At 41.2% G+C, this 24,851-nt stretch overlaps 2 protein-coding genes across 4 annotated transcripts in view; one reads left to right on the top strand and one right to left on the bottom strand.

Moving 5' to 3' along the window:
- The window catches only part of LOC308330567 (nck-associated protein 5-like), a 65,025-nt gene that overhangs the window by 27,164 nt on the left and 13,010 nt on the right, over positions 1-24,851 (top strand). For all 3 annotated transcript variants that reach the window (XM_080785489.1, XM_080785491.1, XM_080785490.1), the window contains exons 4-7: positions 7,984-8,052; positions 10,052-10,090; positions 10,905-11,024; positions 24,589-24,768. In XM_080785489.1, the coding sequence (XP_080641615.1) occupies positions 7,984-8,052; positions 10,052-10,090; positions 10,905-11,024; positions 24,589-24,768 (408 nt within the window). The remainder of the gene's footprint in view (positions 1-7,983; positions 8,053-10,051; positions 10,091-10,904; positions 11,025-24,588; positions 24,769-24,851) is intronic.
- Positions 1,421-2,791, bottom strand: LOC308330350 (AFG1-like ATPase; the record flags this gene model as incomplete). The annotated part of the gene is made up of 1 exon (XM_080785198.1): positions 1,421-2,791. One exon carries the CDS (start codon positions 2,789-2,791, stop codon positions 1,421-1,423), a length of 1,371 nt encoding a protein of 456 aa, XP_080641324.1.

Genomic DNA, 24,851 nt, shown 5'->3' on the forward strand with positions numbered 1-24,851 from the left:
CCAAGGAACTTATTTTATCTGGGAGGTGACAATTAAAATGCAGACAGTGTAGTTAACATTTGGAACCAGTGTTCCAGAGAATATAGTCTCACACCTGCAGTAATAGGGCTTCAGATCACTTTTATTGATCACACTGTCTGACTGTCACCTCCCACACCACAGTATAAATCCACCCTAAAATGGTATTCACATACTACAGTGTGAGTCATGATCCTTCTAAAGATTAGTATGATGATGGGATGCAATGCAACAGCTAGGTCAAACCTGTGACATTGTGATGACAGTCAAGTCTCACCGCCCCATGTGACGTCTTCAGAAGAGTTTAGTTGAGTTACTTTCCCTCTTAACTGGGGATCAGTAAATCTTTAGGTATCTTTAATTTTTTGCAATAATAGCTGATCTATAACTTGGCAACTGCATCACATTGTGACAAGTTGTGAGATCTGAGCTTGAAGATTGGTTATTTTCTATGAAGATATTACATTTTTTAGTATAGAGTGGAAAAAGGAAGGGCTATACTATATACTACCCTTTGGAATCTAGGGTTTAGAATAGATAGATAGATAGATAGATAGATAGATAGATAGATAGATAGATAGATAGAAGCCACATCACTGACATGCACGGGGACAGCAAATTCAGTTGATCTCAGATCACCTGAATTCCGTTGTTAAGGCTTTCACTTCATCCAGGTTTGTTGAGGAGCGCTGGCCCCTTCTATGCCCAGCTTTGAGGGTGTGTTTATACACAAACATCGTCCGACCTAACACAAACATTAAATGCCATTGATAATGAATGGCCAGTTTTACGTCATTGTCCCAACACAAACAGTAAATGCCATTGACAATGAATGGCCAGCTTTGAGTGTTTGTGTAAACACAAACATTGCGTAAACACAAACATCGAAGACAAAGGTGAGGATGCAAATTCTAATTGGCCGGAATGAGATTATGTATTATAAGAGTGCCCCTCACTTCACACGGGTGTGATTTTATTAATATCAAGTCATTGCGGCTACCTAGATTGCTATGGTTATATGGTGCCCCATATTTGGGCATAACACACTAATCATCAGACACTCACAAGAGGCGTACAGAATAGGTTTCAGTGAGATTAGATGCCCACTACGAAACTCACAAGTCTCCAACTTTTCTCCGCTCGATCTAGACTCTGCCTTTGAGAACCACCAACTCCCATCAGAGACAGTTTCTTCTTTCTCTATATTATTATATATTATAGTATACTATATTCTCAGACTTCTCTTTGAACACACTGTACATCCATTCTATTGTTGCTGATTCTACTAGAGATAATCCACACAGAAGTTGTTAAGACTAGTGTTCTGTTTGGACTGTTATCTTTTGACAGATAGAAAGAAGTAATCTTCTGTGAGCAATGAGCAGAGCTTGTGTTACCAATCTTATACTATCTTTTGTTGAGGTTTCATACTCCTGTCCCCATCAATCCAATACTGTTCCGTCTGCATTTCGGTGAGACGAGACACTGTCCTCTGAAAGGCAAACACCTCCTCTTCTCCACTGAAGATGGACAGACCACTGGCCGAGTCCCTCTTCAGGCCCAAGTCGTCCATGAGAACGTGGCTTTCATCATGATCATGATCCCCATCATGATCATGTTCAAATATATTCTCCAATGGGTGATCAGCCAAAATCACTACACGCACTCTATGGTCATAGAGCACATCTATGAGTGTTATGAGCCGCCTGGCTTGTGTTTTCTTGTTAAGCGTCAGGAGAGGAATGTGTCGAATGAAGACAGTGTCGAACAGTCGAGATATCTCAAGGTAATCACTGGCCCCTAAAGGCCTATCACACAACTCCTCAAATGTACAGTCAACTATGGTCCCACAGGTTTTGTCCAGACGTACCTTCCTACCATGTACATTCAGCACCCGTGGCCGCGTTATATCATCCTGTTTGAAGGCCAGGTCATCAAACATTGTATCCAGTTTGGCCTCTACATCAGGCTCACTTGAGAGGAAGTAACGTTTTCCAGCGGATGGACGGTTCCTTTTTCTGTAATCTATTCCTGAATCCAGGCAAAGAGTTTGGCAATACTGCTCCAAAACAGCAATAAAAGGCACAAAGTTTACCCTCTGTAGTCCAGTTTTATACAAGTCGTGAGGAGGACGATTAGAAGTGGCTACTACAACAACGCCATTCGAAAACAACTTCTCAAAAAGCTGCTTGAGAACCATGGCATCAGCAATGTCTGTGACCTGAAACTCGTCAAAGCACAAAAGGCAAGCCTCTTCACTAATCCCTTCAGCAACAGGTGCAATTGGGTCATAGTATTTGGCCATTTTCCCTGTTTTCCGCATTGGCACACTCTGTTTCAGCCGATGTATGCGTCTATGAACATCCAACATGAAGTCGTGAAAGTGGACTCTCTTTTTCTTTTCTGTTTCAACATGTGAATAAAACATGTCCATTACCATTGTTTTTCCCGTGCCAACATCTCCATAGATATAGCAACCTTTTGGCGGCTTGGGTTTTGTGAAGAACTTTGAAAACAAAGACGACGGTGTGTTTGTGTACCCTCTCAGGGTGTTGTGCAACTGATCCAACTTCTGCATCACAGCCTTCTGATGGTCATCCTCCCGCAGGGAGCCGTCTCTGACCAGACTGCTGTAGCGCTCCAGTGGCCCGCTGAAGCTGCTATTTGCACTGATGTCCTTAACGGCCTGCTGTACAATCGCAGAATGACCTTCACTGGGAATGTCTGACAACGCCTTTAATGACGCTCTTGAGGGATATTTGACTTTTAACATGTATCGTAAGCCCAGTGCAATTAAGGGTGACATATTTTACAGAGAGAGGAATTTGAAGAGTCTAGATTGGGCCAGCACTGATACAGACTTGTGGAATTCATAGTGGGGATCTACAGTAATCTCTCACTGAGACCATGGGTGCTTACTGTTTAAACTGTCCGGAGGTGACACCCTTGTTGTCATGATGAGTCAGCTCTTCCCAAATATGGAATTATGGGTGTCCATGGAGTACATTACGTCACTGGGTAACTGTTAACAAACCAGGATGCTATGTAAACTTTTTTACAAATTGATGTAAACCTTTTTTTTTACAAATTGAAGGTATTCTGAATGTTAATCATGTCAGTACACGTAATGTGTGCCTATGCAGCTAGGTACATTACACCAGCTGGTGTCTGTTCCTTCGTGGGTACATACCCACTTGTGTGTCACTCCAGCCCCACACCCATATGGGGTAGTGTGGGTATGTACCCACGACGGAACAGACACTAGATTGGGTGTACTGTACCTGTAGGTGTAAGAACATTAGTATGGTGGGCATTCACATTATGCCCCACTTGTTCAGCCCTCAAACTCCCTCAACACCTCGGAGGGCTTGGTAATCTATTTTACTCTCAAAACGTTTACCTCACTGACCTACACTTTGTATTTTTACTTTTTTAGTGATCTCTATAGTTGCTCCCGGTGCAGTCCCCCCAGTGGACACGCAGGGAGCAGTTAGGGGTTAAGTATTCAGACATGCTCAGTGACACTTAAATTTAACATGGGAGGAGATGGGGATAATTCCCGGAAACCTCTGGTTCTCTACCTCCTGAGCCACTGCCTGAAAAAACTGTTTAAATATAGAGCAAGGCACCAACAAAGCAGTGAGAAGAGCAACAGTATAGCAGCTGAGAAAGTTGTTCATGAACTTAAACTAGGATTAACTAGTACTGAAACTGAAAGAAATGAATAGAAACAATTCAATTCAGTCTTTTGGTGGATTTTCACCTAATGTGCAATAAAGTGTTCAGAATTATTATTAATTTGTTTTCCTTTGGTTTTAATTATTATTAATACCTTGCAGTCAAATGAGATAAAATAATGAAATAGGTAACATTTAACCTACAGTATAGCGTGACTACTGAGTTATACAACACAATATAAAGCTCCTCATCATCATTTTTCGACCGCGGTCGAGATCATGGATTTCACAATGCCACGCCAGACTTTCTGGTCCTTCAGTGCCATACCCAGTTCCTGCTTACTGATGCATGTGCCCTTAGCGATGACATCAGGGAACGACGTTGTCTACCTCTGGTCTGCTTTGAGGCAGGATTCCAGAGAAGAAGGGAAGATACAGTATAACCTCATTGTCAGTAGCAAACAGATTTTTGTTTGTTTGTTTCTTCAACTGCAGAAGTATTAAGTGTATTTAAGAGAGTAGACATAACAACTCTGTCGTTAATGCGGATGGCTTAGAATGGCTGAGATAAACCGAATAAATTACATATTGCATTTCCTCCTCCACTCTAAAGACCCTAATGGATCATTTTGAGCATGTCCCTTTCCGACCGTCACCTTTTTCACGGATGCTGCCTTTATTTTAATCCACACTTAATCCACACAAGTTTTAGGTTGAAACTTGAGAAGAACGTTCTGGATTTGTTTTCTTTTCTTTTTTTCTGATTTAGTCTTAAACTACTTTCCGGCCATTACAGCACACTTAGGGGCTTCCGTATAATCTACCGTGAATAATTAGACTCTGAGTATCACAATGTGTGTGAGAGTGTGAAGGATGAATACGTAAACACGGGAGATGCTTGCTGTCTTTGCTCATTAAAAAGAGCCCTTCGTTGTCCACGTCATTTGCAGAGGGAGTGAGACAATTCTGACAATTATGCACATTGCACAGTGTGATGCCATGCTCACTGCATGCGATGCGATGCTCACCACATGCCAACAACATTGACCGGAAACGTAGCAAGTTGGGAGAGTGGCAGCAACTGTTAAGGTGCACCACAAAACAAAGAAACATCTTGCCAAGTCATTTGATTTCAAAATGGATATTACAATTAAAATCGCACTTTCCTTAACCACGAAACCACATAACGTCCCTAGACTGGGCAAAGCATATTGCAGAAATTGCAGATCTACAAGCTCACAACATGTCACAATGTGTTGTGAGCTTATAGATCTGCTATTTCCGGCAAAGATATTTGAAGAATACAACCCCAAGGGGCCGCGGTCAATTAAGAATGTTCTGTAGGAGTTGGAAACAAAATACCTTTTTTCACCTTTGTCTATTTCTTTATCTCATTAATAATTATTTTGTATCGATTCCACATCTATGCGCAGTCGTTGTGCCCCAAGTGAGTACCCATCAAGCGAAGTAAAATGTATTGTAAGTAAATTGTAATGGAATACAATATTGGATGGCTTGTTCTTATTTTGTATTTTTATTGTTTCTCCCCTTTTTTTCCACTTCTGCCAGATTGTAAATCAATACAACTCATTTGTTAAAGCAAAGTTATATTGCATCAATAGCAGGGCTGAGACCCAACCAGCACATTATTTTTCAAGGCTTGAGTGACCTTTCCATAGTGTGCATGCCGTGCTAAACATGGCCTTTTAAACTTTGTTTTGTTTCCTCAGAAACGACACAGTCAGAGTTCTCATACACTGCTGTGAGCCCAGTCATGGGAAATTAATGAATGCCATTTGATCCATGCTGTGCAGTGGTGGAAGAAGTATTGTGGAATAAATATTTTGAAGAAATATGTATATATGCTCGTAACGTAGCATACATATTTCTTCGAAAATAGCCGATCTACAAGCATGCGTTGCATTGTAGATCAGCTATTTTCAAATGTCCAGTGTAAACTAGGTCTTAAATGGTTAATGATCAGTAATTATTATTGCCCAATAGCATGATATTATGACATCACATAATATGATTCTGAAATGGGCATTCTTCATACTTTTGCTACTTTTACTATATTTTGATCCTAATACTAATAATATTTGACTCAGTATTTTTGCACTGTAGTTATATACTATAGCAGTGATAGTAACAGTACCTAGTATTTTGAGATAAAAGCAGCAAGTAGTCACAGTACTGTATGTGGAAGATAACTTGTTATCTGCAGTATATCTATATTAAAACACTATTTTTCAGAATAAAGTCGCTAGAGTGCGAAGCAGATGAGGTATATTTGACTCTGAAAAGCCTTCCATTTCCCCCCCAAAACCGGGATGTGAAATCTTCCATTACTACCTCACGCTAATCAGTCTCTTTAGAAGCGTTAATATTCCAAACGAGATGCTTGGTTAAGTCAGAAATGAGGACAAAACATCGCCGTTCTGGTCAAAACCACAGACAGCGGTGTAGATTTAGAGATAATAGCGAGATTTGTTGGCCCGTAAACCAGGAAGTGAATGGCTGCGTGCACAGCAAAACAGCTCCGGGACAGACGAACAAGGCGTTGCCTAGCAACGGCCGCTGTCAAAAAAAGGATTTCGGCGATCCTCAGATGCGTGCACATGTCTTTAGGTCATTAAAATGACCTAAAGACATGTGCACGCATCTGAGGCACCCTGCGGTTTTATTTGAGAGGACGTGTGGACATATTAGCATCCCAAGTGTTTTAAAATTGGCTAATGAGACCACGGCGACGTCACTCTGATATTAAACAAACCATGTCACTATGACAACATAACCATAAACAAACCACGGCCAGCTCTGGGTGTAGCCAGAGCCAGAGCTCGACTTCAAACTCGGATACCCAGTTGTCCAGAACCAACCTCCCAATATCAGCAATAACCATTTCCCTGTAAATGTTTTGTATATACTTTGTATATTGCAATGTTGGGTTGATCACACTATGCAAGAAGAGCTTTTAGTGCCAATCCACTTTTTCCCTTGTATGGTCTGTTTTCTCATAGTTATTTTCTCTTTTTGTCTCTTCTCCATATATTTGCTCATGTCTCTAACAGCGGCCAGATCGAAGCTTTATGAAACAAGAATGACTCAGTCATAATTGCTGCAGCAAGCTCTCATTTTTTAACATCTATAATCAGTTTGGGCAGAAGCGTAACTAGATGTCAGTGGGCCTGCCCCTGACGCAGGCTGATCAGTCAGTGCCCCCGACCCCCCCCTCCCCCCTGGGGTCGCGTTGTCTGTGTAGCGCTAGTAACGCCCCTGGGTTTGTGTGCCACTGCCTCAGCTCACAGCTTCACTTTGCAGCGTTAAGAGTATGCAGCCAATACGGCTTCACATTGTGGCATTCAGAATATGTGCAACTATTCGAGTTGATGTTCTTTGAATCCTGTTTGCTCAGCCGCTTGTGATTCTCAGGGCTTTGGATGTTCAGCTCACAGCAGGTCTATGATGATTACTAACTCTCTCTTAGATTTACTGCATTCATCATTTCAGTGGAAAGTCACCTCCTGTCTTCCCGGAATGGATGCTGCCCCCACACGGGCTAACCCTTTCTATCAGTAATTGAATTACACCTGGGTGGAGTATCTTAGTGTCAGCCTCCCAGACACTGAAACCCTCTCTAAAATGGAGGTTGGCCAGTGGCACCTTAGATTTATAGTGTCATCCATTTAACACCATCCCTTGCCAGCGAGACTTCACTTCCACTGATCTCACATGGGGAGAGAGTCTTTAGGAAATCTAAGTTGATTGGATTCAAAATAATTAAAAAGAAAAACACCAACAGTTTTGTTAAATTGATGCTTTACAGCCGCATTGAAAACAACAATCAGGAATTGTTGTCTGTCTGTGTGTCTGTCTGTCTGTCTGAATTCAGATGGGGATAAAACATACACTATTCATCTGTGGGCCTCAACATCAAGGTGAAGGATATGGTTCAAGTTGAGATCATGTGCGAGTGCGTGTCTTGTATCTCAAAATGTCATTAGGCTCCTTGCCAAATAAGATCTTCCCATAGAGGAATTAATAGAATCAAAAGCCAACATCAGTCAGTTGGGAAGAATCTAAATCCCATGGTCATATTATGTGCAGTAGTAGGTGCTTTCTCGGTCATACTATAACTAGACTTACAGTATGTCCTCCTCAGTCCTTTCCAAGTCATGCAGTACATAATGATGTACTTGACTTGGAAACATTTGCTGGACGTGAACATATTGGCAGGCATGTGCTAACATGCAGAGAGTGTTCAACTGTAGTTGTCTTTCTCTTCCAGACGGAGAACTCTGCTCTATCGATGGAGAATGACAATCAGAGGAAACAATATGAACGCTGTCTGGATGAGGTGAGTGTTTCCTGTAATCTGTACACTGCATTTGGAAAGAATAAGGTGCGTTTACACACATTTTAAATGTAGGACTGGGCAACACATGCACTCTCACACAGATGCAAACAGGCAGGCATGTACAGTCCCACAGTTGCACACACAAAACTACCTGTCAGAAATTGTATTTTTGCAGTACTGACTCTTTTTTTTAAATCAGCCTCAGCCATCAGTGTTATGAGCTCATCACCACGCAGAACAAGATAAACAAAACTGTGCCAGACAGAGCAAGGGTTATACAAGTCCATAGCAGAACCCCAGTGAGCTGGCAGTTTCAAAGCTACAGTAACACTCAACTCTGTGTGAATTCCATGGAGGGAAAACCAGCTTATCGCACATCTCTAATTGAACCAGGCGGACGTAGCTCAGGTTGTTCAGGGAACGAGAAGCTGAGAGAGAGAGAGAGAGAGAGAGAGAGAGAGAGAGAGACACACCCCTACCCAGTTGGAAAGTTCCAACTTTACAAAATGGGTGGTAGCTGCCTATGCCTTCTTTTTCTTGATTACTATATCTTTCCATCCAAACACCTCTCTGTCCAGCCATGCATCCATCTTTCCATCCGTTACAATTTAGGCATTTAGCAGCACTTATGCAGTGTCTTACAATCTTTATTTTATTTTATTTATTTTTATTTTCGTTGAATACTTGTATTAACAGTTTGCAAAACGGATACAGATTTATACAAAAGGATGCTAAAAAGGATAAAGCCCATGGCTTATTTCCATTGAGGTCCTGTGTATTAAGATCAGATGAAATAACAAAACGTGAACATGTAACATACAGTGTATCTGCATAGTAATTTAGCATCTATCGAAAAAACTAAAAAGGTGATGCAAAGCGAGAGGTGGAGTCTGAATATTTGAGTGTAGAGACGACATGTCGACCCTTCAGCCCTCCTCTTCCAGTGGTGCGTCTTTACAATTTACAATTTAGGCATTTAGCAGACGCTCTTGATCCAGAGCGACTTACATTAAGCAAAAACAAAAGCATGGCATACATCACATAATATAAAAGTAGTAGTAGTTATCATGAATCATGTATAAACTAATAACGTAACAGTGGAGTATATATGTCAACTATACATACTATACTATATTATACAATATACATACTACTATAAAGTGCTATGACTACATAAAATGCAATTCTAGTGCTGTCTAGTAACAACAAACTAATAACTATACACGTTGTAACGGGAGTCGCAGAGCTCTGAATCTGTCTTGAGAGATTAATAAAACCCAACAACCTTTTAGTTCTTGAGGACCTTCAAACATACAAAACAAGTAACGCTGCTCTGATGTCAGATTTTCCACTACAACCAGCTGCTAGGCCAAGTTGTCATTGCTAAAGTAACTTTCATGTAAAATATTCATGAGCCTTCGAGAGTGTTTCAGGAAGTCAAGTTTGATGTATTGACCGTGACCAATCAGACGAGACGGCCTGCGACAAAATTTGTCTTCATCAGGAAGTCATGATGTAAAGCATTTTCAACATAGAAGAGCCTTTTCTATAATGATGTTTGAGGAACGTAATTTAGCTCATCGAAAAGAGGAGATACAAGCAAAACGTTTTTTCTTGTTTGATATCCAGCATATTGGTCCGTCATGCACACTGACACACAATTATGAAGGCTGGATATCCAAAATGTTTGTGTCAATCTATGGCATCTATTTCTGAGTGCGAACCTCCTCCTTTTGACTTGTTGAACAGTTTTTTCGACGCAACAGAGTGGTCAGAACTCAGTGGTAATAAAAACAGGTAAAATCAATCAATTATGACTTCCATCGCTACAGCCCCCAAAAATGATATAATCTACAAACTAATGTAGTTTTGATGAATGTCATTTTTCAGACCGGGTCTGGTACATTGCAAGAACATGTTTTATCTGTAAAATAACACCGTGCATTTTAATTTATGGAACTCATTTAACCTTTTCTTCTTCTCCTCCTCCTCCTCCTAGGTGGCTAATCAAGTCGTTCAGGCACTGCTGACACAAAAGGTTTGTCATATTGATGCATTTTAATTCAGCTATTCATTACAATCAATTAGAGGATTCATGGCTGTCACAATGATGAGTGGCTCTATGTCAGCAAGGCTAAGAATGATCAATGGTATATGCCAGCATGGCTTAGAATTTGATATACAGTAGGCCTACTCGGGGACCATGCAATGCATGCACCCCATGTACTGTACCTGTTGTATCCGTCTGTTTGTCTGTGTCACCTAAAATTCTAATAAAAAATACATTGGTGACATTCACAGATTGTATATCTATGACTCTATTCAACTGTGGGCCTCAGTGCAGGATGGCTAGTGAGGGCCAGTGTTGCCAGATTTTGCGAGATAAACAAGCAGCCAAGTCAATGAAAACAAGCCCAAAAGATGCGACTTGGCCACACACTGTACACATGCATGGTATGCCAAAATACTGTGATGTAGTGTGGTGACGCATCCCATTGCAATCGCCATGGGTGGAGCAGAAGAGGGTAGAATTCGAGAGCTAATGCCAACCACCCTCACATGACCTAATATAAGCAACGTTGTAACAACCTGTAACCTGTAACACAGACATCAAGGACTGTCGATTTGTCCAGCTCCCTAGGGTGTGAGACAATAATTAAATATTGTATTATGTACTGTACATAGTGAAGCCCCAGGGACTGTTCAGCACCCCGCACATGTATACAGCTTCAAAAACCACATTCAAATTCATAAACACAGCCTCTTGTACACTGGAGACTTTACAGGATCTCAATTGTCTGAAAAGGTCAGGTTCATAATCCCATATGTGTATCTCTTCTCATTGTTTTCAGGACTTGAAGGAGGAATGTCTGAAGCTCAGAACACGTGTGTTTGACCTGGAACAGCAAAACCGGATTCTGAGTGTTCTGTTCCAACAACGTGTCAAAATGTCCACCAACGCTGTCTCCCAGGTACGTACACAAACTGAGTGTTCCATCATCAGCAAAACTCCAATCTACAGGAAACTGCTAAATACACATTATAGCAGGGGTTCCCAAAACGTTTTAGCTCGAGAGTCCCACAAGAGAAATGTGCAGCTGTCTATCTAGGCGCCATGCGCTGTGATTAACCGCGTATTTGCAGCGCCTTGAGAGCTTGTAGACGGGTTTTCCTATTATTGATTGATTGATTGATTGAAGTATTTATTAACAGTATGCTTTTGATTGATTGATTGACAAACTCAATACAGAGACTGTTACTGTGGACAACACCATGATAAAGCATTTCACTTGTTTACGACAGTGTCCACCATTTTCAATTCATCAGAACATTTAGAGACGTACAAATATACAATTCTAAAAAAAGGAGGTAAAGAGGGGCCATTATTTTTATTGCAGCTGTCCGTAGGTGGGTTCGGTTTTGAAGGAGTCAAGGGGTTCACATGTCTTAATGGCTGTTGGTAGGGCGTTCCACTTTTTGGTGGCATAGGAGCGAAATAAATGTAGTCCCTTGTTTGTGCCGAATCTGGGTTGCACATGGTTTGTTGAACTCCCTCTGATGTTGTGGGTGTGGTATTTGTTGACATTAAGGAAGTATTTAGACAGGTACATGGTTATCTTGGTGGTGTAGCGAATCTTGTGGACCAGACCCATTGCAAGATGCTGTACTCTGTCGTCAACCCTAAGCCATTCCAGCCTGTCAAAATGGGCAGGGCCGCGGGTGAGGGGTTCGGAGAGTGTGGCCAAGTAGTAGCTTGTTCCAGTTTGTTTTGGGAAGACTGGAGCCTTGTTTTAGGGCCTTTGAGGAGCTGTGTACCAAGAGGTGCATGCATAGTCGAATAAACTTTGTACAATCTGTTCTCCTGTTATTGTCTTCAAGGTGTTTTTGTTGACCAGTGAGGAGATCCTGTATAGAAATCTTGTTCTTTGGTTGACATTTTTTATTGCGTTGGTGGCTTTATCACTGGAATAATATTGTCACCGACTCTAACCAAGAAGGCATCTGCCTTGCTGAGATTACCATTTTATCCAAAGAGAATGGATTCAGTTTTTCCCAGGTGTAAAGATAGTTTGTTATCAGCGAGCCAGGTGGATATTCTACCGAGTTCAGAGCTGAGGGCCTTTTCAACCTGCAGTTTAATTGTTCCTGTCTGAGACCAGCAGATAATATGATTGATTGATTGATTGATTGATTGATTGATTGATTGATTGATTAGTGTTTTTCAATATCAGTCCCACATACTGCATATGCTGTAACAGCTATTAATGTGAGAATCTATCTCCACCTGAAGAACACTTATTATACTTTTGTCCATACTGAGAGTGTGTTTGTACAAATATTGTTCTTGCATGTGAACTATCCGACATGAGAAAATGCCATTGACTGTGGTCAATGTTTGAATGGAGACTGGACTGGTCTGGACTGACTACTCTACTGTTGTCCCAAAATCTAAGCTTTATCTGTTTGATGTCATAATTCCAGGAGGCTGACAAGTGGTGATTGTCAGATTCACTAGAGTATGACTACTTAAGGAATACCGGTATTCACCAAAAGTCATTAGACTATGATAAAAAAATGTAGGCTTGAACACGGCTCATAATTAAATAATTATTGGATAATTAATTGCAAAAACAACACTTGTTACCTTTCCCAACTCCATGGAAACATGGAAAATTGCAATAACCTGTGGAACTGCAAGTCATTAAGTGAGTCTGTCAGAGCAGTAAACATTGCTACTGTAGATCATTACTGTAAGTAAACTGTGAGTCTTACTCTATGAGAGAAGTAAACATTGCTACTAGTCATTAAAGTACACTGTGTCTATCATAGCAGTAAACATTGCTATAGTAGGTCATTATACTGTGAGTCCATCAGAGCAGTAAACACTGCAGTCTTCACTCTAGCTGCTAGCAAATACCAAAATAAATCATAAAAAAAACGACAGAATGTGTTTGGATAAAATATCTATAGGCAAAACAATGAATGATGGGCTAGAGTGCAAAACAGGCCCAACAAATAATAAGCTGTTTTCCCTCTTAGACCGGCATTAGTCAATGTTACCTTATTTATATAAAAAGTTAAATGTTTAAAAGAGTACTACTGTATAAAAAAAGTTGAATAAATCCACACAAAGCTGTACAAGTACAAGTTTGAGCATACTGGCTCAAAGTATCTGGAAGTGTACTCAGTAAGGAGGAAAGAAAGAAAAAGGAAAAAGAAGGTGAAGCGATACATGAGGCTGGGCAGAAATGACAATAATGAATACTTCCTCTTCATTGATCAGTTAACCGATAGGGTCTTATTGATTGTTTAATCAATAAATTGTTATAAAGTATTTTACTATTGTGTTAATTGTTTCCATGGTGTTCCATGGAACCAATAAGCATGACTGATTTACGATTGAAACATGACTCATGACCCTGTTAAAATGGGACTTTTATACAGTTCTGTCCCCAATAGTTTTGTAATTCTTTCATATGAATCTGTGATTATCACTGCAATGAGAGGAGCCGATTTCATGCATGTGTGATTTTCCACTCTGATGGAGCAATTAAACCTAATCGTTCTCAAAGAGGAGTTCTGACCTTCTGTGAAACAACACCGCGAGTTCAGTTGAGTTGCATCAATGACTGAAAAGAGCTGTGAACTGAGAGCTGAAAGCTATTTTTGTTTTCAATTGGACACAGTGGAGGGAAAATGCAGAGCCAGCCTTCCAGTCACTTTTAGTAATACAACAGACAAAATCCATTATAAAGCATGGGTGATAACTCATCCCTGCATGTCAAAGAAAAACACAGTCCTACGTATACATACAGCCCAGTTAGTCTGGGATTAGAACTGGTCAATATTTTCATACATCATTTAAGATATTGTAACCTCAACAGCGTTAGTAGTGCATTATAATCTGTATGTTTGTTTATTTGATTAGCTATCACAGCGATAACTCACAGTGCTCATTTGATTAAGCAGATGCTTTTTTTTAATATAGAGTATATATATTCCATCAAGGTCAGAAATTTGCCCTACAGTATGCTTGTACAATGTACATACAGTATCATCTTTCTGAGTGCTTTTCTACTTTAATAGGGAGATGTCACTGGACAAGGGCTTCCATCACATGCTTTAGTGACATAATGAGAACTACATTTTGACAGATGTACAGGCTGTTTGACAGGACTGAAATGTTTTCTTCCCACTGGGACTTTAATGTCCAGAATACTAAACTAAACTAAGAAAAATGTCTGCACCCAGTGGCGGAAGGTTCTTATAATGTCAGTGGGTGCCTCCCCCAACCCCCCCTCAGTTCACAACGAACACAGTAAATTGTTTCAGCATCTTGTTTCAACATTTCAGCATGATCAATGATCAACAGTAAAATAATTAAATTGTTTCAGCCATAGGCGGCGGGTGGATTTTACCTTTAGGTAGGCTAGAATTGCGTGGGACGATGACACAGATTTATTTCCCCCAGATGGTATAACAATGTCATGATTTGACCAATTTATTACCAATCTCGTAGACACCATTGCTCACGAAAGCAAGATCCTTGACCCAATTACAGCCACTGCATCTTACCTTTTAATTAAAGTAAAAGTAGTCTGAGGAAAAGGAACAGTTCTGTTCCCCGGACATTGTTTTGGGATATTTTGGCTGAGATGGCTCTGTTTGTCAAGTCTCAAGTCAGTGTGGAGATTACCCGGCGGTGTTGCGCTTGATGCGCTTTACGGACGGTACACAGACAGCAGCCTCTCCGCTGACCGTGTCAGTGTAGTGTTGCTGCAGGAGTGTGAATGAACCGTGCGGTCACTGGAACAAATCGGTGAACCAATATTCTCCAGCGGGTTGCTCCTTGCGCACGCGCCCCTCTAGACCAGAAAGCAGGCTGGCTACTGGCTAGGCCAGGCTACAACAACACATATAACACAGACATAGGTTTGAACATGAAATAAATGGATAGGGAGAGAATGATGCAAGATAATAATTTGAACAAGGAAAATGTAGAGAGCACAATGTAAGATCTTGATATGGCCTCTGGGAAAATCATGGCGGGAAGTGGAAGAATGAATGAGGGAGCAGATTAAAGTGGCGAAATTCGATAGTCGATACAGTTTGGAGAAATTAGTCTCACTCAGCTTCTCTGCAAACCTTTATTTTATCTCCCCAGCTCTATTTATTCTCCACACTGACACTGACAACTTTTGGAATACCTATACTGTAGAAGATGCTAAATTACCTCCTTTTCTGAATTAGTGCTTTTATTTACAAGTTCTATCTCAGTTGGCTACATCAAGTTCCTTCATTAAAATAGTTTTATTTTGTTTATTTTGCAGAACGTTGTCTGCTATTCTATTCAATTCGAAATGTGAACATACAGTAGACATGGTGCAGTAGAGTGAAATGCAAAAGGCTTGAATTTCTACTTTTTTTTAGAAATTGGAACATGTTTCACTGTCCCGATCACTGTACAGGGATCTCGGGATAAGAAAGAGATTGTAAATTTAATTACAGTGCCCTCCCTTCAGCTAGTCTCTCACTTTAACTCATCGACTGACTGCTCTCCTCCAGTGTCATTCAGCAGTCACGCACTACGTGACAGACATACAGTAGTAAGAGTCAAGACTTCCATCCCTGCAGTGCTCCTTTTCGTCTCCAGCACCAGTCTAGGCCCAAGGCCGGCCCGGCTCTCCTCACTAATGAGTCCATTCGGTCCAAACGAGGGCCAGGGGTACCAAGACACAGGTTCATGGCCTCAGCTGTGTGAGACAGCAGGAGCTTTAAGGCTAGAATCCATTAGACTCTGTGGTGGTTCCTCTGACCTGGCTGCAGAGAGCACCCCCGCCGCTGAAATGCAGGTCATCTCATTACCCCCCCACCGCTGACACTGAAGAGTAGACTAGAACTCGAGTTGTTCATCCGTTTAGGAGACAACAGGGAGGCAATGATGTATGAATTATTGATTTATTTTTATTTTTTTACTTGAGCGAGACATGCTTATGGAAATTTAATTTGGGCTTTAAAGTGATGCTTGAGGGGCCCACGTTGGATAAATTGATAAGCTGGGCACAGTGCTTTGTTCTGCAGATAAACTTCCTGTTGCTGGAAAATAAAATAAACAATACAATAAAGTTTATTGGTCCCATTTGACTGTTTAAAGATATTTAAACAGTTTTATTGTTTTTTTTGTGAACCTTCAAAGGAGCATTCAGTGATTTGGGTGATTTGGAAAAAACCCCGGTCCGCCCCGGTAACAAGATGTGCACATGCACACGCTCTACCGTGGAGACACACACAACAGGCCAACAGCACGTGCACCATGGCCCGCCCCCACTCGATAATGATTGGAGGAAGGCCCCTCTCATCCTGATTGGATGAAGGCTGGCTAGTGGCTAACCCTAGCCAAAAGCGGAACCTATACGTTTTTTTTTAACCTAGGGGTTAACTGAGTTACTGAGGTCAGGGAGGAACTCCTTATATGGTCAGCACACTCTATAGTAGGGAGGATTATCAAAAAATATGTATATATGATATTTGAATTAAGTGAAATCACTGAATATAACTTTAAACCTGACATGAATTCACACCAGACATTCAGCAGCAGAGGTTGTTAACCAAACAATCCCTCAGACTCACCAAAATGTTTAGGTACTGATGATAAAACGTATAATTGAATGCTAGACCCATGGTATCATCTTTTTTGTATGGACAAGATATATATTATGTTTATCCAATTCCAATTCAAAGCTGTGGGTAAACATGAAATGGTCTTGACATCAACGTCAGTCGCCTACATCGATTTCCTTCTTTGATGTGACTGCGCCATGGAATGTCAAAGACCCTTATTATATATTCATAGATGAGGCCCCATGAGAATTCACCATACACAAGCATCTCTCCTTCAGCAGCATCTTATTTCTTTTCCTATAACTTCCATTAAAACACATTTAGTGCCGGAAGTGCTTCAAAATAGGAGCTCTGGGGTGCCGGAGTTGTCTGATCGCTTTTACTCTGAAAGCCATGAACCGGAAACACTTTCCTAAAAAAGTTGACTTGACAAATTGACCTAACATCCCGATCGTTTTATTTTATACGATATATGATCCAAAAAGCGTTCATATTTTGCGGGAGAGACGGATGAGGAGCAGAAATGAAGCGCCAGCATATCGATCCATTCATCACCACGGAGAGCGCCCTGGATTAGGAGATACGAGTCATTATTTCCGCCGCGCTAACATGGGAGTCAATGACAAGCTAATAGTTGCACAGAGCGTTAGCATACGGCAAGTGAAAATCGAAATGCCAAAAAAAAAAATAGGAAAAATTCTGAATATTCTCGCCCCGTGTCACTAGGACGTCGCTAGGACGTCCACAGAAGTCCAAGGCTACGATCGTTTCTAATCCTTATGACGGTCTCACACGTCGTATGAACTGAAACGGTTAAGGCGGAGAAGGGTCACTGAGTCCCTACAATATTATAACATCCTTCACTAGCATGCAGCTAAGCCTGCTCATACACCCTCCATTATTTAGTTTAGTGTAGGCCTACACTCCTCTGGGAGCTGCCCAGTACACCCACCCACCATTCTTTACAGTGCTCCTTTGGGAGCTGCCCCAGTACCCCCATCATTCTCTACTGCTCTACTTGCCACCAAACATCTTCACTGGAGCAGAACATCTTGGAACAGAATTAAAAAACACTCGCCTTCGGTGTGCTGGATTTCCACTTCATTGGCTCCCGGGCACACCATTTCTCCCTTCTGACACTAAATGAACAGCAGTTCAAACTAATTACTGGCCACAACTCTGAGCTGCAGAGAGGGCAGGAGGTAGATTAAAGATAGAGTAGAGGCAAGAAGATGTACTGTAAGAAGAAGAAAGTGGATCATGGTTAGTCTGATGGTGCTGGACTGATGCACTCAGCAGATAACAAACTGATGCAGGTCATTCTAAATCTCCCGTCAGTGGAAGTCATCTCAGGACTCGAACCCATTGCCGTGGGTGTGGCCGATGTGGTGTGTCAGCAATATGCATGTGCACGGTTGAGTAAAGGCAGTCGGTTTGATCCTATCGTTAAACCTTGAACCTTGTATGCGTTCTATTCTACTATCTCTCTCTCTCTCTCTCTCTCTCGCAGGTGTAGTGACATCACCCCTCTTTGATGATCAAAGACAAAGTACTTAGTACATCAATCAGCTGAGACTGTAGATCAGTGTTGATTTTGTCGACTAAAACTAAACAAAAACTAAATAGAAACTAAATGAAAACTAAGCTATAATGACTAAAACTAAGACTAAATATATATCGACAATTTTGTCAATAAATAAAAACTAGACAAAAATGTTAGGAAGGGACTATAGTGGACAAGAGATCCAGTATTAGTCATTTTACACTTTGCACGCGCTGCGACGCGTTGTGAGCTTGTAGATCGGCTATTTTCAGCAAGCGTAAAATCTGCCATTACGACGGCATCAAGGCCCGCCAAAATAGTCGACTAAACCAACCATAGATTTAGTCGACGAAAATGTCATGACATTTAGTCGACTAAAACTAGACTAACACTAAAACATTCCAGGGGACTAAGATATGACTAAAACTAAAACTAAAATCAACACTGGTGTAGTTTTATACTGGGCTATATAACTGGCTTGAGTAATGCAAGAGACTGCACAGCTGAAACTATAACTCTGCAAATGGTTCCATTAAACAATAAACTTTAGCTTGGTTCTATTTCTTCTCAGTAAATCCTCGTACTGACAGTAACTAACATGGTCTGTGCTGCAGGGGCTGCCAGGCCCATTTGGTCCAACAGCCCATTGTTCTGAAACCCCAATAGTCTGAAAAATGTTAGGTAGGGTGAAGGACTAAAGAGCTGTTGGAGTCGCTTGAGTAGCTTGGTCGGTAGAGTACTCCCTGTGGAGTCACAAGATTTTGGGTTCGATACCAAGCACTGCCAAATCAGAGTATGAGTCGCATCAATAAAACTCTGCCACATAGGTCCAGTCCAATGTCTGACTTCCCCTGCGTAACCAACTAAATGGTTTATTGAACATTTTGAACCGGACAGCTCTGATGATCCACCCTCCTGTATTTTCTCCTCTTGCTATTTTCCATCGTTCTCCATTTCCCTGCTTTTTCCACCTCCAGCAGCCTGGCCCCAGCTGTGCAGTAGCTACTAAACAATTGTTCTGGTGTTATACATAAAAATGTGCTCTACAAAATTGAGCTTTAATAGTCTCATACATTCAAATTCTGGTCTGCTGTCTATCTATCTGTTGGTGTTTTTATTATTGTAGTGCAACGCTTGGTTAGTGGCTTCCCAGCATGCCTCGGGCGCGTCTGTATGTGTTATTCTATTATTGTTATCGTGCTTTTTCTTGCCTATAGTAATGTGCTGGGGGAGTTATGTGTCTATTGTGATTAATGTTATTGGTTTATGTTCATGTAATAATTTATTTTTTGTGTATGTGTTTCCGGTTTGAACCAATGAGCTTTATGGGTAGATGTCAGTGACCAGTGACCACATGTAATGTGCAGTGAGTACATTACCAAATGATGTGATATACTATACAATAGGCTAGCATAATTTATACTCCATATTTTGACAACGTGTCACAGATATCTCTGCTTGAAGATCTCTTGTCCGTAAGTGACACCATTGTCATTGTGTGATGGAATGTAAATGAAGCTGCATAGTCTGTAAAGTTGTTGCCACATCATTGGCAATGATCCTCTCTCTTGATCAATGTATTATTGTGGCACAGAAAGCTGGATGAGATTTATGTACAGTACACAGGTGAGGTTACCAGCCCATAACTCATAAATATAGATAGGGGTCTGAAGGAACTTGGAACTTGTTCAGCAGTCATCAGACTGCTTTAAACTGGGCTTCTTTCTCAGTTCTTCCACAGCTCGACAGGAAGCTCTGTGGAGTGCGTATGTCGTATTCCTACTGATCATATGAACTTGGCAACGGCCTCTTCTGTGACGCAAAACTGCCTCAATGTTCGGTGGCGTGCAACGTTAAGCATTAGACTTCCCATCACAGCGCCTCGGGATCGAATCCCTCTTTTGTCGTTTTTGTATCCAATCTAAAAATGTGTTTTTTAGGCATAGTTTTTGTCGCCCCCAGCGAAGCGGACCACAACAGCCGGTTATGCAGTAGTTTACTAGTTTGGCAAAAAACAGGCGCGAGTCGCAATGCCGACTCATTGCTGTTCGAGTTATGTAGCCTACCGATAGGGACAGAATCATAACGTAAATTACCCCCCCTTGCATGTAGAGTAAAGTCTACCGGTAGCATTCAAACAACTGATACAGGGTTTGTGTTGTTTCTTTAGTGGGTGTTTAATTTTGCACATATGAATCTGTAAGGTAGATTGCAAAGGGGAACCCTACAGATCTTAGTGACCATATATGGCCTTTCGTAAGGAATTCCCACTTGTACACCAGATCTCTCATAGTCATAATCAAAGTGTGAATCTTCATGACACTGATTCGGTCCAGAACCAGATCTCAAAAACTACTACACAACCTACACTACAGTACATATTTAGAAGTGTTCCATATCACACATACAGTATGTACAACTACACTGCTAATAGTACACATTAATCTGTGAGGGAGCTCTATGGAAACAATGTGAAAGGCCATTTCTGATGTAATTATATGATAAATTCCACTTAGTTAGTTCATTGTCAGTTTCTTTGCCCTAAAGATAGGAAAGTTGCTTATCACACAAGTGGCTGGATAAACTTTTAATTAAACTTTTTTTTTTTAAATCTTCACACAAATATTGTGTTTTGACAGCAAAAATGTGCTCTGCTCCTTGCTGTAAGAAATGGAAATTGAAAACACAATACAAGTTTTCACAGTACGTTTAAACTTGTGACAAAGGCAAACGCACAATGAGGTTTATTTGTACTATCTATGGAGTTGGGACTTGACTTGTCATATATAAATTAAAAAAAATAGACTTCAAGTAAAGATAAACTATACATTTACTTGATTGCTATCTTCTAGCCTTCAACTATCTTTAAAATGTCTTCCTTGACTCTGCAAAGCAAGCATTCCTGGCTACCATAACAATGAAACCTCACTATTATGCAGAGGTCGTCTTAAAAATTGAAAACCTATTTTGAATCATGAATGGTGTGTGGGGGGAGGGGGGATTGATTAAAAATACAGCTCCCTTCTCTTTGGGCGATTTTGTTAGCCCATATCAGTTGTGTCAAATCTCAGGGACACTCCTCAAATTGCTGACTGTTAATTAGTTCCCAGATTAATCCGCAATCACGTGGTCAAATTTGGCCTTCTCCCACAGTGCCCATGAATAAAGGCTAGCAAGGATAATGAAATAATACTTGAATATCAATGAATGGCCCGAATCACTTTAGTCCCACGCTCCCTCGTGCAATTATTTCCTATTCACATTAATTATAGCTAACAGATGACACTAATGACTTTGAGAGGAAGCTGGCTATGGCAGCCTTGAAAGGGATCAATGCTGTTTTAAATGGGGTCGCAAGGCGTCAACAACTTGATCTCTGCGGGACATTCCAATTGGAAGTGGCACGACGCAGGCTGTGTCTTCAGCACGCCAGTAAACTGTGCCAATTTAAAAATCAGTGGAAAATGCCACAGGTGCTCGTGGTCCAACGGGATAATTTGGGGTTCCAGGGGATACAATTTGCCACCCTCTAGCAAATTCTGTTCTTTTGTGCGGATTTTCTCCATCTCAGAATGTTTTATTTATTTATTTCTTATATAACATAACCAATTTCTGTGGCTTGAAGCTACTATAGCTTCGTCCGGAGACCCCCAGGGGTCCTTGAGGGGGTTCCAGTTCAATAAATAAAGAATTTTCCTGGGAGCAGTGAAACAGTGTGCGGACATCCCTTCCTTTTCACGGTTCCAGGGGGTCCCCAGCAAAATTATATGATATAGTACTTTGTCAGTTCACACAGAAATTTGTCTTGCGACACAGCAGAACAATATTACATGCATAAAGAAAAGAGCAATGTCCATCGCTCAGATTACCCCATTGCTACAACTCCTGATTAAGCCTCAAAGTCGATTGGTGCATGGCAAAGGACCTCTTTAGTCTGACCTTATTGTATGCTGGAACACATGGCTAGTGTTTGAGGTGATTTTCAGATGGGGGTCGACCACCAACTATATATCAATTTGGGATTCTTGATGTGAATACGTTTGAGAACCACTGATCTAGAACAGTCTGTGTAGAGTCCTGCATTGGGCGCGGGATCCTGCGGCACACGCAGGATCCAACACAAAGGTTGCGGCACTTGCGGGCGCGGGTGGTATTTACCTGCAGTCAAGAACAGGCGGTCAAGATCAAACCAGCATCCTCAATCCTGCATCCTCCCGCAATTAAGCTGCAGCTGCTCTAGATATCTCCTTACAACTAGTGTTTTACCAGATTTTGCCGTTTGTGCTAAATAACACCATCAAACCATGTCACGCACCCCCTAGAATTTGTTCACGCAGAGCAGTTTGTGAACCCCTGATCCACAGAGTTAGACACTTAAGGACATGCAGGCATTGGTTCTGGTTAGGATCCCACATGGATCATAGGACAATATAACAATTTAGAGAAACAGCATACAGTGTACAATGGAAACAAGCCCCCTAAGGCTTTTTGTGTTATCCTTTTAGCATAACCCTTGACTGTTCTGTACTGTTAACTAACTTGTTAATGTATTCAATCCATACAGTATATCAAAGTGCAAAGGACAATATCATGAAGGGAGTATTCTGCGTATAAATAGTGTCATTACATGGTTCAGCCTTAATGTTCAAACACAGTATGCAATTCTAAAAGAAAATAGCTTAAGCTGGCTGGTTTATGAAATGTAATCATGACATTACCTGCAGGCAAAGGGAAAACTGACTGGGAACATTATAAACCAGGACCACCCTGACCGGTCGAGTGGAAAATGTCATTCTTCTCCTCAATTAGCCTTTAGATGGAAAGAGACAGCGATGTATCCACCGTATTGATTCTTTGAGATCTGTGACAAATATAAATGGAGAGCTAGCGGGCTCCCTCCCAGTTTGTGTTGAGGCAGGCATATTGTGGATGAACACACAAGTGCTCCGCTCAAAATGACGTGTGTGAAAAATGCTGAATATAGCTGGATCACCACTGATACTTTGTGATATTAACTAATAATAATATGATTCTGTGAATAAGCATTTCCCTTGGCTGCCGTCTTGCACTATATCACATAATCTACTGTATGTCTGTTCATTTAAATATGAAGAGATAAAATACTCTTATACTTTGTGATATGATGGAGTCATGTGCTGAAAATCTAACCTGTTCTACTCTGTCTCCACACACGTCCAAACTCATGAAGCGTACACCAGCCTCCAATAGCCATTTTCTACGAGCAAAACAACTATTCAGCACCATCTTACAAATTAACTATTCATATTCATATTATTTTATTAGACAATAAAAATGCAAACGGTACATGTCACAGTCAAAGCACATTGGTCAAAAAGGATAGCACAGAAGAAAGACCTTGCGGCCTTGTTTCCATTCGGGTCCCATGCATTCATTCACAAACACAACAATGACTATAATCGATATATCTCAAATAACTATATACCCTGCACAAATAAATCAAAATACAAATAAATTAATCGGAGGGGGGTATAAGGAGCTTGGGCAGTCAGTCTCTCTTTTTGACCCGCTGACATTGATAGGTGAATTTTCAGACTGGTTTTAAAGGATGCCAGTGATTTGCTTGTTTTGAGGGAAGGGGGCAGGGCATTCCACACCTGAGTGGCAGTGCTGTGGAAAGTGAATTTACCCATATTTGTTCTATATGTGTGTGGCACCAGATAATTATTATGCTCCCTCTAGTGTTGTGGCTGTGAGAGTTGCTCACCTTTGTGAGGTAATCAGTTAAGTTAAAATTTTGAATGTCAGTCCCATTTTCAACTGCTTTTCAAGACAGAGTATCTTCTACCCGGAGCCATCCTATGCCATCAAAATGCGTTGCATAAAGGTGGGTCATGGGTCCTAGGCCTAGAAGGAGTCGGATTAGTTTGTTCTGGGAGGTTTGAAGCTTAGTTTTTTGTGACATTGAGATGTTAGAGAACCAGGAGGTACAGGCATAGTCAAATATGGGCTGAATAAGAGCTCCAGCTAATGTCCTGAGAGCCCTTGTCCTTTGATTTACTTTTTTGATCGCCCTTGTTGCCATGCCTTCACCTGTCAGCTTATTGTCCAGGATACAGCCCAGATATGTAACCTCTACCTTGCTAGAGATTACAATGTCGTCAACTCTGACATTTAAATCATTGAAGAATGGATTCTGAAAGGCTGCGGAATGTCATTTTGTTAGAGAGGCTGTGGCACTACACTGATCTCTCTACATTCGACGTGTGCTATTATTTAACTTACTGTAAGTTGTTCTCAATGAGAGAGTTAGCTAATTTCCTGAATGGTTGTAATTGTAATTTGTTTAATTCTTGTTTGCTGACAATATCACATGATTTGGTGCGTTCCAGGAGGGGCAGCGGAATGGAAAGGCAGGCGTTCCTGCAGGGAGATGGCCCAGCCTCCTCAGTCTAACGTGCCCTCGCAGCAGCTGCAGTGGTAGTGGCAGCGAGGCATCATTGTCAAGTGCTGGGAGCGAGTACTCCAGTGGCTCACACACTTGGGCAGAGGGACGCGGCTCTTCTAAACAGGTGTGTTTTTTTTTATCCACCTGTGGTAAATAACGATAATAAGGAAATAGATCTGCATGGATTAATGCCATGTCATGACTTTC

Source organism: Protomyctophum bolini, assembly GCF_963924005.1.
Source record: "Protomyctophum bolini genome assembly, chromosome: 16".
Classification (NCBI taxonomy): Eukaryota; Metazoa; Chordata; class Actinopteri; order Myctophiformes; family Myctophidae; genus Protomyctophum; species Protomyctophum bolini.